General features: G+C 40.8%; 1 protein-coding gene across 5 annotated transcripts in view; it reads right to left on the reverse strand.

Moving 5' to 3' along the window:
• MAP7 (microtubule associated protein 7) overlaps positions 1–17,248 on the reverse strand; it is a 108,844-nt gene that overhangs the window by 84,699 nt on the left and 6,897 nt on the right. For 2 of the 5 annotated variants that reach the window (XM_054279309.1, XM_054279307.1), the window contains exon 1: positions 13,167–13,767. The exons of 1 other annotated variant lie outside the window; for it this stretch is intronic. In XM_054279309.1, the coding sequence (XP_054135284.1) occupies positions 13,167–13,296 (130 nt within the window). In that variant the 5' untranslated portion in view covers positions 13,297–13,767. Of the gene's footprint in view, positions 1–13,166; positions 13,768–17,248 lie in introns of those variants that run through there. 2 more of the 5 variants (XM_054279304.1, XM_054279305.1) reach the window with 2 other exon arrangements.

Here is a 17,248-nt window from a genome sequence, read left to right on the forward strand (position 1 = left end):
AAAAAGATACTCAAACTGCATAGAAGATTATAATAACTGCTGTACATATCTACATCTCAAGCCCATGTAAAGGCAATCTGATGCAGTGGCAGCAGAGCCAGCAAACCAGCCTGGCAGGCAATCTCCTTTCCATCTGCTTGGCCACCAGCACCTCAGCACGCAGAGCTCTTGGCTCCGCTGGCACGTGACGGAGAGCTCGGAGCACCATGGCCATCGTGCCATGCAAGTGTCCATTAAAGCAGCCCCACTCTGCAAGCAGCAGCGTGTGAGCAGCTCGGACCAGATACAGGCCATGCCAGCCCGGCCCAACCAGGTCACCAAGTACAGCACCAGGAAACAGCAGAAAAGGCACAACTGCCAATTAACATAAGCCTCAACGCTCCACTTACTCAGCAGCCAGTTGTATTCAACACAAATTAGCTTCTCTTTCAGTACAAAGTCCCAATTAATCTTAAAGGCATGCAGGACACCAACAGACTCCCAATTCTCCTCATTTTGTTTTTCTCCCTTTAAAAAGCAAAGCATAAAACATAATCCAACATTGCACTGCTCTGTAATGCAGCACAAAATAAAGGTATTTGGAACGTGGCTTTAGCATTTATAATTGCACAACAGTGTGTTATATAACAGAAAAGCCAGATCTCATTGGATTTTCCCATTTAAAGATCCAAGAGTGCAATAGAGAGCAGAGGTTTAGCACAGGCACACAGTGATTTCACATATTTTAAAATCTACATGTAGTAAAGTCGTCTCAAAAATTTACAGGCAAAATGTGTTGTTAAAAAAAGTATTTGTGATATGTACCTCACAAACATATATATATACATGTTATGCTCCATATAAAATCCACCTGGATGATCCAATAAATACTGGTTTTACTAAAAGAACATTTAAGCAAAAGGAAAGTCTGACAAAAAGAAAGGGAGAAAACCTTGTGCAGAGAATGGAAAGGAGGTGCACTGTTGCTCTGCCAGTAAGTAATTAGAACCTCTTTGGCTGACTGTTTTTCTGCAGAGTAATATTCAATAATCCCTACACAGCATGAAATATTTGAATCAGATGGGAAGGCTCTCATTATAATCACTATTGTCAGGATGTTCTGCAAAAACAAGTTCCCTCTCCCCAAAGAGGAAAACAAATACTGTTCCTGTAAATGCTACTAGACATGATATTTTTTCTGTAAGTCACAAGAACTTCCATGTGAAAAGGCAGTCGTTGCAGCACAGGTCACAGAGGGGCTGTTAATCAATAACTGGTTATTTTCCAATAACCAGTCTCAGATGGTAGCAGCTTTAAAACTGAAAAACAAGCTTTCCTCAAGTGAAGAGCATGCATGCCTCAGTTTGTATAAATATATTGTTATGCCATCTGGAGAAAAATTGTCACAAGCATATGCAGTGATAGGACAAGGGGGAATTGGCTTCAAACTGAAGGAGGGTAGGTTTAGAGCAGATGTTAGAAAGGAATTCCGCACTGTGAGGGTGGGGAGACACTACAACAGGTTGCCCATGGAAGGTGCAGATCCCATCTCTGGAAGAGCTTAAGACCAGATTGGATGGGCCTCTGAGCAACCTGGTCTAATGGAAGGTGTCCCTACCCACAGCAGGGGGGTCAGAGCTATATGATCTTTAGAATTCCTACCAACTGAAACCATTCTGTGACTCTCTTCACTTGTGTCATTCTCGCTCACTCCCAGCCTCCTAGCTCTGTGTACTTCCACTACCTCAGTCCACCAAAGTGAGGTCAGGTTGGATATTATGTGAAGAGAATTTGCTAAGGATGAGGATGGCAGAAGTCCTTCAAAAGTAAGGAAATGCCTCCCCCTCTCCTCAGACACACATTACAACAGGTTTTATAACCACATAGAAAAATTCAAAATCTTGCTCTTATTAAGGGTATTGGCTTCTGTTTATTTCAGAACAGAGGTTACTTACCGAACATTCCGTTTATAAGCATGCAGTAACTCCACAATCCACTATGTTTTAAGAAATATCTGGGCTCACTTTAGGCATAAAACGTGTTACCAACACCAGAAATGCAGAAGTGAAGCTTTTCATGAAGTTGCTCCCTACTTGGTTTCCTTCTAAAACTATATTAGCTTATATAATGTCAAGAGCAGAGGTCTGCTTATGTGACTCATTGGATGAAGTGTGTTAAATGACACTCCTTGGAGCCATGAAAGGGGCACACAAAAGTGGATGGAAGAGGGAGCATAACCCCTCTCCCTAACACAGGCTCCTTTCCTTCTGAAAGCTCCTGGGAACTCATCAGGATTACAAACCCATATTGGTGTTTCCCCTACTTAAAAAATAAAACAAAACAAAACCAACCACACCCCACACATCTCCCCCACAAAAAAGCCAGGAACACAGAAGAGGCCAATGACATCTTAAAAGTACCCCTGCCCAAGAACTCTACTGAAAACTGGCTGGCAGACTTTGACATCAGCAAACCTTTGTGCCTTGATGTATAGAAAAAACAAAAAAATCCAAAAAATTTCAGTTTAACTATCTGGGACTAGATTTTAGGGATAAGAACTTGCTACTGGCAATTATCTAGATATTTTTGAAAAGAAATCCTAGGACAAGTTTAAGAAAAGTCTACAATCCCAGCCTGGAGTATAAACAAAGACTAAACAGCAGCACTTTCTCAAAGAGTAAGCTAAATCCTCTTGGAGATTAGTTAAGAGTTCCCTTAAAGGAAACTGCTAGTAGCAGCAAAACACACTGAACTGTTTACAGTCAGGCAATAGCAGGGCCTGTTTGCAGAGCTAAAATGAGCAGAAATCACCTCTGCAAACCTTGGGGTCAGGAGCCTTTTCAGAACTGCAACACAACTATCATGGAGATGCTGTCTTCTCGGAAAGGAAGATCAAACCATCATACTATCACCTTAAATATTTCAGTCCTGGAACATTGCTCATCATGCAGATGCCACCAGCATGTGAAATCTGAGAGGAATTTTAAAAAAGCCTAACCAAAACAGGATGCATCCACAAGCATCTCTGTGCTGTGTGTGAGCACCCCAGTCTGCAGGGTACTGCTCTGCATCAGTTACTGACTACAAAGATTGAAGTTGAACATACTGTAGTGAAAAGGCAGGCTGTGCTGCAGGCAGCCTGCAGTGACACTGAGCATGTGAGGTACGGTTTACAGCACCATAACTCTACCTAACTCACAGGCATGGTGAGGCTCATAGAAACTCCCCGGACACAAACTGTGACAACTGTGTTTCCTAAAACTGACAATAATCTGGTAAAGAAAAATACTAGCAGAGAAGTAGATCAATACATTACAGCATAATTCAGAAAAACCCAAATTGTAAGTGTAAGAACATATCAAAACAGTGATAACCCAGGCACAACAAGCACAAACTACTGCAGCCTGCAGCCTGGTTTTATTGCCAATACCTCCCTCAACAGCTGGTTGTTGCTGTCCTTTTCTGGTTTACAGATGGCAACTGCCATCTGCTTTTTTCCTTACCTCTTATTTTGCAGTTCAGACTGCAAGTAAACACATCACTACCATTGTTAGGTGGCTAGTAAAGGCTGTGTTTAGAAAAACCCAACAAAACAAAACCTACTTTTTCTTCCTTTGCTGCAGGGAATGAGAGTGAGGTAAACATGTTTTCATTTTTCTAGTGAAAGGAGATGCACACCATAAGTGAAAGTGGCATTATCTAGAATTTGTATGGACCACATGTCCAAGATGGGATGTACATTCCTCAATGAAACCACTGCTACAATTAAGAAGAAATGACAGGCAAGAAGGTTCATCAGATTGTTTTCCACCACACTGCCACTCCTGCACTTTAAACTAGTGCAAACTCCACTGACATGACATCTCTGTCTTTAGAAACAGCTCAGATGTGTTTGGTGTGATTAGTGGTGTCTTAGCACACAAGCCAAAATTCAGTACTGTAATTTTACCAGTGCATTTAGTCAGCATGCAGGCGATGAGGCAATTGACTTTGAATAAAGGGAAAAAACCCAAAGCCAGAACTGGCTGCGTGAAAGAATTACTTCTTATGTCAAGGGCGGGTAACTGGATAAACCTGCATTTCCAAAACAGCTTTCAGAAAAGCTTCCTGAAGCAGAATTGAGAAACAAGATAGCTTTGTACACTAAGATACAACAGTATGAATCAAGTTCTGTCAGCACTTCTATAATACACCTTGCCTGTGCTCGAGATTAAAAAGAAGCTGAAAAAGATCAGGAATTCAATAATGAAAAACCCCACCCAAGCTTCCTCAGCACATTTAACAAAATGTTCTAGAGTATTATGAGATTTTAGGTCAAGGATCTTTCACTGGACTTTCAACTTGTCAGACTGTCTGCCTAGGACATCAGCACTACAATCGTATTCCCAGCAATCAAATCAGAACTCAGGCATCCCACAGAAAACTGAGTTTTGAAAGTGTTAGTTCCTCAATCCTTTTCCTTATTGCCTTTCAGGAGAAAGATGATAAAAAATTTTCCTAATTTTTTCTGTGTCATTGACTATCCTCAGATCTTTCAGGGAGCATCCCTTTTCTTGATTAGGAAAGAGCACATTTTTAGCACAGCATACCATGCAATGGGAGGTGGATATGGCACTATGCTGCAGCAAAGCTCTTGTGAAGACAAAATTCACCAGCTGGAGTATTTCCTGTAAGGGTGTACCGTGGCACCAGCCTCATTCCATAGCCCTTCAATGGTAAACAAAAAGCCAGTGGCAGAGCACAGAAGAGATCTGTGAACATTTGTGCCTGGTGTGACATTGTAGAGGGGGAATTGGTCCTGTGTCAGCTTCAGATATAAGAAGACAACTCAGAAGAATGTTGACAGTGAAAATAAATCAATCAATCAACTCTGTAAGAAGGCCAATGAGTAGGCATTACTGGAGGCTTAGACTGTAGTGATGTGAAACAGAAGAAATAAAGACTGATGAGCAGGTGGCCAGCAACCAAACCACAAACTCTAAGTACACGGACTCCCTTCTGCAAACTCCAGTACCTTGACCATTTCTCCTGGCTTCTTGAGGGTTTTGGATAACTCTCAGAACAGGAGGCAGAGAGTCTGTTTGCCTAGGAGTTGACTGTAGAACTGGCCTCTAACATACACTGTTGAAGACCCCTTGCTGCGATTAGAGACCAGTTGAAAAACCACAAATGTGACTTCTACTGGGAAACTCCTGCTTTCCCTGAAGCCATCTCTACAGACACTACTACCAGAAAAGGAGGAGTGCTTCATCGAACTGAATTTTTATTCCTATGTGATAGGCATCAACTGGAAGACCTCTATAATTTGGAATCTCTGCTACTTGCCACATTTTGCATCTCATTAGATACCTATGCTTGATTTGTTCAAACCCTTAATTCCAAACCCAGTTTCTTCTTGTTGACAACTGCACAGATAAACTGCATAAAAATGTGCAGAAATACAGCTAATCCCTGAGAAAAACTATGTTTCCTCCAGAGAGCTGAAGAGCAAAACTAGGCTTCAACAGATCTGAAGTAACTGGATGAAAATCTATTTGTCCAGAATAAAACAGAAAAAAAACTACAACAGATAATAAAAATCAATCTTGTACCACCACCCCATTGAAGCTACAGAAGGTATTCATCTACTTCAGAACAACTCAGAGCTCCCCAGCAGAAAAACACAGAGTACCGCAACAGGTCTGTGCCAGTACTGACAAAGCAGTTCAGTTTTCCACTGGTATAGCCTGCTCCAAACCCCTTGTCTCCTCCACTACAACAGGGACACAGTTCTGCTCTCTGGAGAAACCTGCATCCAGGTTAAGCTGCAGTGAGCTGCCTTCTGGAACTTTGTTTACTCTAGCCATTATCAGCAAGTTAATCATTTAAAGGAGAAAGTGAAGCTAGCATTCAAGTGGCTCTCCTCTGAAACTGCCAGCATAAAAAGAAAATTTATGAAAATTTATACCATCTGCATGTTACCCCTAATCATTCCTCCCTTGAACCTAAGCAGTTAAGGCTACATCTACACACTAAGATGGGGCTTGGGACAATTCAGTTATGAGTTTCATGGTTAGACCTATAAATCAACGTGAGTTTTATGCAGAATTTAGTGAATGTGATTCCACTCTGCTGAAACAGAAAAATAATTTACTTCAAGCAGCAAGTTTTTGAAGTCCAAGTTTTAGAATACTCCCTGATTTAATTTCTGATACTTCATTTGCATTTTTGTTTATTAAACATTGGCTCTTAATGTCTCTTATATTCATTATACAAATCTGACCCATAGACATCAGTGCCCACTCTAACCATGCTTCAACTCAATGCATCTAAAACTCGTGAGTTTCAAGCAGCACTTGGCTGCAAAAACAATGCACTGTGAGATGCACCTTCAGTGACTGAAGGCAGTTCATTAAAACAGAGCAAACTGCATCAATCATTGTGGCATTTGTTCTGGAATATTACTGTTGTGGTCTGAGGTTGGGTAGACTAGATTAAATAACACCATAGCATGTCTCAGCAAACAAACAAAAAATCCCACATCCACAAATCACTTCTGAAGAGACCTCTGATAATGCCACGAGACTCTTATGAGATGCTGTCATTCAGAACTCCTAATTCTCAAATAACAGAAAAACAAGGTCTCCGGTTGTAAAGTACAGATTGAATTTAAAGAAGCCAGAAAAAAATTAAAAAGGCACCAAAATTATTCTGTGGGTAGATAAGAAAGCAAAGAAGGCACACATGTGAGCTTGTGTAGGAAGAAAAATTATGTACTCCCACTGAATCAGCTGATCCTGGTAATACATAGAGCTCCATCACCACTCATGGCCACAAGCAATGCTCTAGGCCAGTGCTCGTTAATTTCTCTGGAGTTCAACATGACAAGCAAAAGCTTTTCCCTTAAAAATAAATTCAGACTGCTACATACCTGGGTACAAAGCCAGCTTAGAGGGAGTGAACAAATACAGCAGTTTCTGAGCAAGCTTTGCAAACAGCAGCAAGAGCACCAAGACTCTTGACAAAATCACAATCACAAAAACATCAGGTGACAGAAGTGCAACATATTTCTTTTAAAAACATGAGCTTAGCTATTGCCTCAATTTTTCACTGCAAAATAAAAACATGGTACTACCTAGGTGTGTGTCATGGGACACAGGAATCCATTTCTTCTTGCTGTCAACTTATTCCAAAATTGTGTTACTATATAAAGTCCTTGAAATAGTATTATTGGCATATTTTCAGGGAAAAAAGAATGCAACAAGACCTCAGAGAATTTCAGGATTCTTGGACAGATCTATCACTTTCCAGGTTTCTCTTTTTTCCCATAAGAAATGGCCATGAACCCACACTCCCTTCACACTTATTTTCCACATAGAATCATTTACCAAATTCCAGGTTTTTAAAGTCATGACTTTTACAGAGGTAACAGTGAATAGGGAAAAACTCCACTGCTTGCTGTCCATCTTTCATGAGTGGTGTTTCTTATACAAAAGCTTTCTTGAGAATTATCTCAAATAAACTGAACACATATCTTTTTGCAACTTCAACAAGCATCCTGTCCTGCAAGTACAGTAGCCAAATGTTGCATCCTATTCTCCCCAGGACAGTTCTGCTGAACACTGTGTTATCATTTAGACCTTGGATGAAATAACTGCATTTACTTAACAAAAGCTATTTTGCAAAATTCAGTCTTTCCTTAGAAGGGGTTATCCTAGTTCACATGCCAAGTTCAACTGAGTGCACCTTAACAAATAACTTAAACTTTCAAAACTATCAACATCATACTTTTTCTTTTACTTTTGCCATCAACGCACTCAATGTCAAGTGTGCTCCCTGAGCACATAAATAGACCACAGGCTGTTTCCCCCTAAAAAAGCAGTCACCACAAGAACTGAACAAAATCCTCCAGAATCAGCAGTAGAAGCCTCTTCTCATGGGGCTGAGCTAGAAGTGTAAAATGATTCTCACCCAGCACAGATAAGCACTGTCAGTAATCCCAGCACACACTTTGATGAACAGGCTGTGTTACAATACAAGCCAAGTCCTCAGACCTTGGACTTTCACTCTGAAAGCCAGAGGGACTGAACAAATCAGATTTGCTCTACTGGTCTGTAGACACATTCCGTGCTATCCCCCAGACTTCCAGCATAGTCTCTTTCCTTTACTGCTTATAAATTTCTTCATGTTAGGATCTCTTTGTCATGGTTACAAATGGGATGCTTCCTGCTACCTAGCACCTACAGCTATGAAAGGGGACTCCCTATAATCAGAGGCAGCAGTTTGCTGAAAAAAACACCAGCTCATTTTGTCTCCCCAACAGCTACACTGTTAACAATGAATGTAGGGCTTTTTAAAGAATGTACCTCCCAGACACTTTGAGAGGCATTTCAAAAGACCTCATTGCAATCTACAACTGCCTTGTGAGGGGAGGAGGCAGGGCAGACTCTGATTTCTATGCTGACCAGTTACAGGACTTGAGGGAATGGCCTGAAGTTGTGTCAGAGGAGGTTTAGGTTGGATATCAGGAAAAGGTTCTTCACCCAGATGATGGTTGGGCACTGGAACAGGCTCCCCAGGAAAGTGGTCACAGAACCAATCCTAATGCAGTTTGAGAAATGTTTGGACAATACTCTTGGGCACATGGTGTGAGTCTCAGGGATGGTCCTGTGATGGGCCAGGAGTTGGACTCAATGATCCTTGTGGACCCCTTCCAACTCAGCCTTTTCTGTGATTCTGTAAATAAATGTCCAGAAGAATCAAAGATACTTTTGGACCCCTCTTCTCCTGGCCTTAGCTAGCAGAAAGAAAGGAAGTGCACAGACACATGAGCAGAATTCAGTGGAAGGTGCAGGACACCAGACCACACTGTCTGGGTTCTCAGCCCTGCCCCTTTACACAACCAGCATTGAAATGAGAATTGGTTCCTTTCCTTTCTTCCATCCACTCCTTTCACTCACTTTGCCTCAAATGCAGATGGGCAAGATAGGGCTACATATTGTCAGAAAAACCTCCAGTACTTGATTTTGGTAAGCCAGATCATCAGCCTTGAACAAGTGCTCACCATTTTTTGCCCCAAACAAACTGGAGGTCAGCCTCCTGACCAGCATCAAGAGGCCCCATTGAGAGCCACCATCCCAGGCAGTTTTGCTGGTTTAAAGTGTGGTGAAAGCCAGAGACTCTGCTGTCATGCTGGATCCTGCCTGAGGCACACTCTGCAGCGTGGGATAAAATTACACTTCCACACCCCATGTAATACCTGTTTTGTAAGTATACAGTTTCAGTTTCCAGGACTATCAGTTTAATGCACTTGAAGATGCCAAGTTCCCTTTTCTTTCAGGCCTTTTAAGTTTGCTTTGGGTATAGACGCACAGTAACAGACAACAACTGAACTAAAAGTTAGAAAATTTGAGTCTAAAAAGAAATATGTGTTTCACTAACACACACAGAACATGGCAACTAAGCACCCAAACAGTCATGATATAAGAAATCTCCTCCATGTCTCTGGACAATTCTTTCATCTGAAACGAGCAGTATGCACAAACATTACCAGCCATAGAACAGTTGCAAAATCTGCTGGTGATCACTGACATCACTGTCATTCACCAAAGGACTGAAAAAAGCCCTTCTCTTATTTTCAAAATGACAAAGAATCAGTGCTACTGTTCAGAAAGCTAAGGCAGGTATGTCTAGCTTTGTATTAGCAATACTCACTCAGTAGATTAGAAGTACCCTCCCTTGATCAGTTTTAAATAAGCAGGATGTTGAAGGATTCCATTGCTAAATTGAGTTTCACTAATTTGTCACGAATGTCATAATTATTTCAGTTATTAAGTATTCAAATCCATAACCCAGAAACATGAGCATTGTTTTTCTAGCCTTGTCAAGTGATAGCTTCAGAAACACATTATCAACAGTTGAGAAGGTCCTCCTCCTAAGAGGAAGGAGAGGAAGCATCACTTTAAAATTTCATAAAATTGAGTAAGGTTTTAAGACTACATCCAAGGAGCACAAAATTAACAAAGCAGAGGAGGGAAATCCTCTAAGGCAGATTGAATTGCTTGTGCCTGAATTCAAGGAATGACTGAAGCTGAAGTTCACACACACAGGATAGATACCTGTAATTAAACACTAATCTACTCAAAGTCATGTATTTGTGATTATGTACAGAACCACATACACACATTCTCTTCAGTCACAGAAACAATATCTGTTTAACTACACAAGCTTTAAGGAAACATTGAGTCTGTTAAGTGTGTGGTTCTCTTCCTGTTTGCCTGTTTTTTTGTGAATATAGCTGCAGAACTTCAGGAAAGCTGGTAACTAAACCAAAAACCAATTCAAGTGCAGAATAAGCTTCTGTAAACCCATAGAAATTGTATTTGAAGAGTGCACTATGTAGCAAATTTCCTGAATGTTATAACAGGAAAGGAGAATAAATACTGTTAATAAAGGTAAAAAAGGCTATTCAAAGTAATTTTTATTTGCACTCTTCCACGACACAACAGGATCTCAAGACGCTGAAATAATGGGTGCCATACAGATATATAACAAATATGCAGGCCTTGTCCCAAAGCCAAGAGGAGGAAGGGAAGTTAAAATATTTGTTGAAAAAGCAGTAAATACAGTTCACATCAAAGCAAAGGAAAGATCAGGAGCACATGGCTATAAAGGTCACTGCACACTTTTAATATCTCCAGCATTGTCATTATTTGTTTTCACTGGAGAAACAAACTCATTTTGCCTACCAGACTCCTCCAATTACAATGCAGGCAGCCAGACAAGCAAAGGAATGGCCAGTACTAAAATCAATTTACAGAAAACCTCACAAAGGCCAGCCACTTTAAGATCCACATAAATGTTTGTTTCTGAAAAAAAACAACTCTCATAAAAAGTCTAATCAAGCCTTAGTAGTCTGAGAAGACCTGAAATATTAAAATATTGATTATTTTAAATCTTGTGATGACACTGAAATACACTTAATGGAGGAAGGAACTTCTTTGGAGTATCAGATCCATTAAAGGACTCTTGGGTTTTAAACTGCTGAACAAAGACAGGTCTAGCATGATAACAGAAACTGCAGATGAAGACAACATTTAGCCCATCTCCCACAAAGATGACCCTGACTTAAAATGTGCTAGAGAGAAAAAAAACATAAACATCTCAGTAGCTGCAGGTGCTTGCTGAGCAAAAACAACAGGTAAAGAACTAAGAAAGGCAAACCCCGTAAAGAAGCAAGAGAAAACAGGCACTAAAGATTCACAAAAGCCCCATGTGGGTCCATCACCCAGTCAGAGTTGCACAGGAGTGACCTTTCTTGGTACCAGGTGAGAAGAACAGCACCCTGAGTACCTGCATTCTTCATTACCAGGCATTCCAGCCTAACCCACCTAATGACTGATAACATTCAGATGTACAGACATAGGTATTTACCCACAGGTATCACTGTGCAAGTGGTGCACTGTTCTAGAGACGCTATGAGCTATTTTAAATATCTAGTAAAATGAAAAGCAAATTAATATCGTTGCAGCATATTTTGTACCATTTCCTATATTATTTCTCACCAGGAGCAGTCAAGGTAAGCTGACAAATTTTTTATCTTCTTAAAACTGCATGAACTTGTTTGCTTGCTATCTGTGCTACTGCTCACACGCATCTGCTTACATTTCACAGCAACAAGAGAAAATAAAGGAATAATCAAAAATCAAATCTCAGTTAAAACAAGAGAGACAAAAGGACAAGCACATATGTGTAGCTCCTGCAAGTAGAAAAGAGTAGCTAAGTCAACAAAGTCTTGGGAAACTAGCAGTGCCATTGAACAAAACCAGGCAAATTATTGATTTTTAGCTTTATGAACTGTTGACTCTGGAAGCCATCCAGTGGGTGATAAAGTAAAGTAATATGCTTCTTAAAACATTAAGAATTCAATAACCTCACGCTAGAATTTGGATCTCCATTTTATATGGGCAGTTTCAAATACACAGAAGAGCCGGTAAGTGCAAACAGAAGATCCTAACACAACAGGCATATTACAATGACTAGCAATATATATTTTATCATGAAGCTCTAACCAGTTAAGTCTTTTACTATTCTGAGAAAAAAAAAGTACAAGCTGTAAACTCAAAAAACCCCAACAAATAAGATCTGAGTTCTGAAATTGCTTGTAAAAGCTACCAAGCTAGCTATCTTTTTCCTTCAGAAAAAGAAAATAATCAGCTGTAAATTATTCAGATCTAATAAATACACATACTATAAATTTGCTATTTAAATGCTTTCTAGGCTCTCCTGTTACATGGTAGAATGGTAATAACTGAAATTTAAAACAGTGTCTTGAGGCTACAAACTAGCATTTGTTTTGTAAACAAAAACTGGTACAATCCACCCCTTCCCTCCGCCCCCCCCAAAAGAAGTGCTCATACACATAGAACCACTTGAAGACAAAAAAAAAAAAAAAAAAGAAACTCACAACTGTAAGTAGCAGAATCCCTGCCCGACTAAGAGAGTTTAAATACCAGGATCCATGTAGGAAATAGGAATTAAATGATACAATACAGACAGTGGCTACACAGGCTTGACAGATCTGCTATAAATCAATGGCCATCAGCATCCCTCTGCCACCACTGCTTACCTACCCTAAGCATCAAAAATATTTTTCTTTAACAATTTCTTGAGTTTGTGTTTTCTGTCTGTTTTGTTTTGTTGTCAGACAAAAAGTCAGCATATTAGAACAATGTGTATTTTTTTATACTCTGCCAAAGGCACACTGCCCCTCCCGCACACGAGTGGAAGTATAGACAGTTTCACATTGTCTTTGGCAAAGCTGTCTTCTGTAACAGGCAGAGTGCATTCTGTACTCTCCAAGCCTACCCTTCTTTTTAACAGTTATTTACCCAGACTCTAAACAGAAGTCAAAGTAAACACACAGAAGCTCACCCATATATTTCAGATGCAGGACCATTATCCCTACCAGAAGAAATGTGATTAATAACTAAAAAGTATTGTTTTCTTCAGAGCCAAAGCAGCCAATTGCATAACAAGCCAGGGGATTTAAACACACCTATCATGCACAGCACATTTGTGAGTGCCAAACTGCACCAGTCACTTACAGACTCTCTGTAGCACACAGAAGAGCTAATAAAACACTGCTGTGCCTGCGGTGCAACGTATCCCTCAGGCAGCCCTGATTGCACTGCAGAACAGCAACGTACCTTTCAGTCTTGTGGAATTCCCATTTTTTTGCTGCTCATCCTCTTCATTAATGGTGAATAAACCTGGGGGACTTGGCCTGGCACTTTTCTTCAGTCTCTCTTGTCGGAGGGCAATAGTTGAACCAGGCATGCTGCTGTTGCCTCTTGCTTATTAAAAAAAAGTAAGAAACTCCAGCCCCTGATTAGCTGCTAGCTGCAACGCTGTCTGTTCATTTGAGCACTTGTAACAGATCCCCTATGGATAAGCAGTATGCAAACAGCTGACAAATACCAACATCTAGTCGGCAGGAAAGGCTTGCAGTCGTTCCCCTCCTTGAAGAAAAGCCCTAATCAAAGGCACATTGGTTTGGATGCTGCTCTTTGCTGTCTTAACCTGTTCAATCAGATCCCGGCCCACAGCTCCAGGTTCCTTGCAGCAGCACCTTCTTCCAGCCACAGCACACTAAAATATTCAGCACGCAGTACAAGAGGAGAAAATATGATACGCCGCTGTTAACAGTTGCCCTGACAACACGGACACATCCTAATCAAAGGAGGGTCTATGAGTGCTGTCTCCTCAGCTGCAGCGAGCCGGCCTTGGGAACGCTGTCTCCTGCACGCTTGTGGAGAGCTGGGAGCTCCTCGGCAGCAGGGGCTGCTCCTTCCTCCTCTCCAGGCAGCGGGAGAATGGAGCTGCGGTTGCACAAGCACACGAGCACTGAGTGAAAAGAAGCCTGGAAGGCGCCAGGCATGAACCTGCTTTTTGCTCAGCTGTTCTGCTTATTCATGTTTAAAAATTTCAGCCTAATCTAAAACAATGAGGCTGAGTCCTCTTCTGTATCTGCATGTGCTGGGTGTCGTGCGTGCCACCGCCCCCCCACCCCCTTAATCACCTTCCTATGCAGTACATACCTTTTGCATTAGGAATACATACACCCACAATTACAGGCAGGTGTTGGGACATTCTTTTCCACATGTGAAAACGCAAAAATGAGAATTTCTAGTTTGTGTGGAAAGCATGGGGCAACAAAATTCTGAAAATTCTGTGCCACGCCATTAGTTTTACAGCACCAACCTTTAAGATACACTTCACAAAATGAGCAAAGTCCAAACAGCCCAGGTAGCTTCAGTTAATTGATTTCCCTCATATGCTGGCATTCTGGATTTTCTCTAAGCCATTTACAACACAATGCTTGCTCACAAGTTTTGCAATCTGAATGTTTCATCCTTCACAGCTGCAAATGCCACTATGCAACATGCCGGATATTTCACCTGAGAGACACCTTAAATTTCATCTGCTTCCACCTCAGTTCAGGGTGTGCTCACCATTTCAAAATGCTACCGAAGAAAAACTGCCAGCTGGAATCACTCTATAATTTTAAAAGTACATTATTTTTCCTCACTTCAGGGTTGTTTTGTTTTGGTTGGTTTTATGTTTGTTTGTTTGTTTAAGGGAATCTTGATGTAACCTGATCAGCCACCACAAGATGGCACAGACAGTAGCTGACAAGTCTGTAGGTGGCTCATTGAAAACTGCGAGTCACACAAATGTATGTGATCACCTAACGACACAGGTAACAAAACCGAAGCAGGGTCAGAATTTATGACATGAACTATGCTGACTGCCACAGTGGCCTGGGGTGCTCTTTACAGAGGAGTCCTGGATCATGCTCAGCTGGCAGGATAGCTCTGTCCTTGCACATCTCAGGCTCGTGAGCCAGGATCACATCAGATCCAGAAGAACACAGCACCACCTGAAGGCTCAGCTGCACCGTTCCTCCCTCTCCAGCCCAGCCACAAAACACCCAACCGAAACAGAAGCATTCTGCAGGACCAAGCCCAGAGCCCACCTCTAGTATGTATTTCCTCCTGGCTACACCTTGGACTCTGGGCGTACACGGAAGCTGCACATGATGTCATTCGTGTGCAGTTAGAGACACTTTGTACTACAGGGTGTGGACAAAGGAGTAAGGAAAGAAGCTCTAACACAAGCTGCTCTTTGCCTCACCAATTTGCCTTCTGGCGTTTATATAGGCACCACTACTTTATTCCATAAAGAGAAAGAGCTTCATTCCTCAAATCCCATCCACCTAACCACAAACACTACATAACAGAACACACATCATCACACAAGGTGGACAGTAGTTAGTACCATCACAATTTTTCATACGTGCCAAGACTTGCCAACAGAAAAAAAAGTAATAGAAAACAATATTTATATGGCAGCTTCATTAACTATTGCTCCACCCCATTTCACTGCTTTAAATCACTAAGTATGGATTTCTACCTTTTAAAAATTATGTTTAATCACCTTTGATTAGAAAGTCCTTAAATAGGCATTTCAAAACATGTCAGAAGTATATAGCACACAAAAATACACCTGACTGGGGCAGCTTCCCACCTTACAGGTATGTTTACTGTTTCAGCATGTCCATTTCCCTATTATTGCAGGAGTCATGCAGGACAGCTACAGGACTGCGAATTACTTCCTTGGTCCTTGCAGAATCCCCCACACCCATAAGAGTGACTTGCCCTCCATACAAAATGTAGTAATAACCAAGTCTGATGCTTCAGGGGCTAGTGCAGATGGATTTGGGCAATGACACACAGGCAACTGAGGTGTTGGCACATTTTTCTTCCTGTTGACTTACTAATGCAGAGGTGACAGAGCAAAAGTATCAACAGCACATTCAGCTTACACAGCAAGGTTTTATTTCAAGGTTCCTGTGGTTAAAAACTATGCCAGCTCACAACATGTTTTCAAATGCCTAATATAATACAACCTACTACATATAAGGGATACCTATTATAATAAAAAACCCCCATAACTTTAGGCACTTGGGCAAATTTTTTTTCTGAAAAACATTTCTAAAAATACTACTGAATATACATTAAAGGTACCAGCACTGCATAAGAGACTGTACTGACAACTCCCCCTTCCTCAATCCACTGGTTTAAGGAAGAAAAAGAAGTTCCTGAGGTATTCCTAGCAGGAAAGCTTTGCTTATTTCAGCCGCGTCTCATCTACGTGGGAGCTTCCCTATGAAAACTGGGATGAAAGCAACATTCCCCTGCGGGAACAAAGGGGTGGATAATTTTAGGAACAAGGCTGTTAAACACTTAAGAAAAACACCAAACAATTTTCTTAAATAACCCCCATTATTGATATTTTTTCCCCCTCTAACCATTAGTCATCTATGTTTTTGTCATTAAGACAATCACAGCTGATCTCTCTTACTGATGGAGTGAGGGCAACTGTGTATCTTGAGGGCACTGGGTCATTTATGGGTTTTCCTTTTTACAACACCTGCAAACTGATTATCACTCAAACCATGACACTTAAACACACCCACTTTCACCCACTGGACTCTATAGGTATAATTACCTGCACAAAACATCATCATCTGATACGCATCAGTCTTTAACAGCAGTTTAACAAGGACCATTAGGACACTTATATCATGATACAGGAAATGTAAATATTTATGACAACACACTGAGAGATGTTTCTGCTTTACCCTCAGGTATTAAGACTTGATATTTTTACCTATGAAATGCAAAGGAAGCTGAAGCCAGTCACCATGGCTGAATTCTAGATTTGCTATCTTCTTTCATTAACAGGATTGTTTCATTCCCTGTAAACTATCCAAACTGTCCATGAAGCTCATTACTGTGATTTAGAGTATAATGAATTGCATGTAACTACATTCCACATCCACTACCTCGTGAAAGCTTCCCCTCAACTTGCACGTATTTTGTATCAAGAAATAGATCAAGTAAATATATTATTTTAGCATACATTCCTTTACAGATTGTCACTACTCCATTGTTTTTTTCTGATTTTCTTACAACTGAAGGGGTTCAGGGCAAGGTAGATAACTATCTTAGAATTTTGCTTTCATATTCATGTTTTCCGTCTCTGAAACAACAGGGTTCCGTTGGGAACTAGGTTCCAAATGTTTCTTTCTTGGGGAAAAAAAAAAAATCAGGAAAATTCAGTGAAAATCTCCCATCCTGTTCTGCAAAAAACATTACAACAAAAAATTTTAACATACCTAATCATCAAAACACACAAATCATATTTTGTATAGATTTTTCATATT

Source organism: Melozone crissalis, unplaced genomic scaffold (assembly GCF_028551555.1).
Source record: "Melozone crissalis strain CALT ecotype California unplaced genomic scaffold, PUWL_Pcris_2 ptg000027l_1, whole genome shotgun sequence".
Taxonomy (NCBI): Eukaryota; Metazoa; Chordata; class Aves; order Passeriformes; family Passerellidae; genus Melozone; species Melozone crissalis.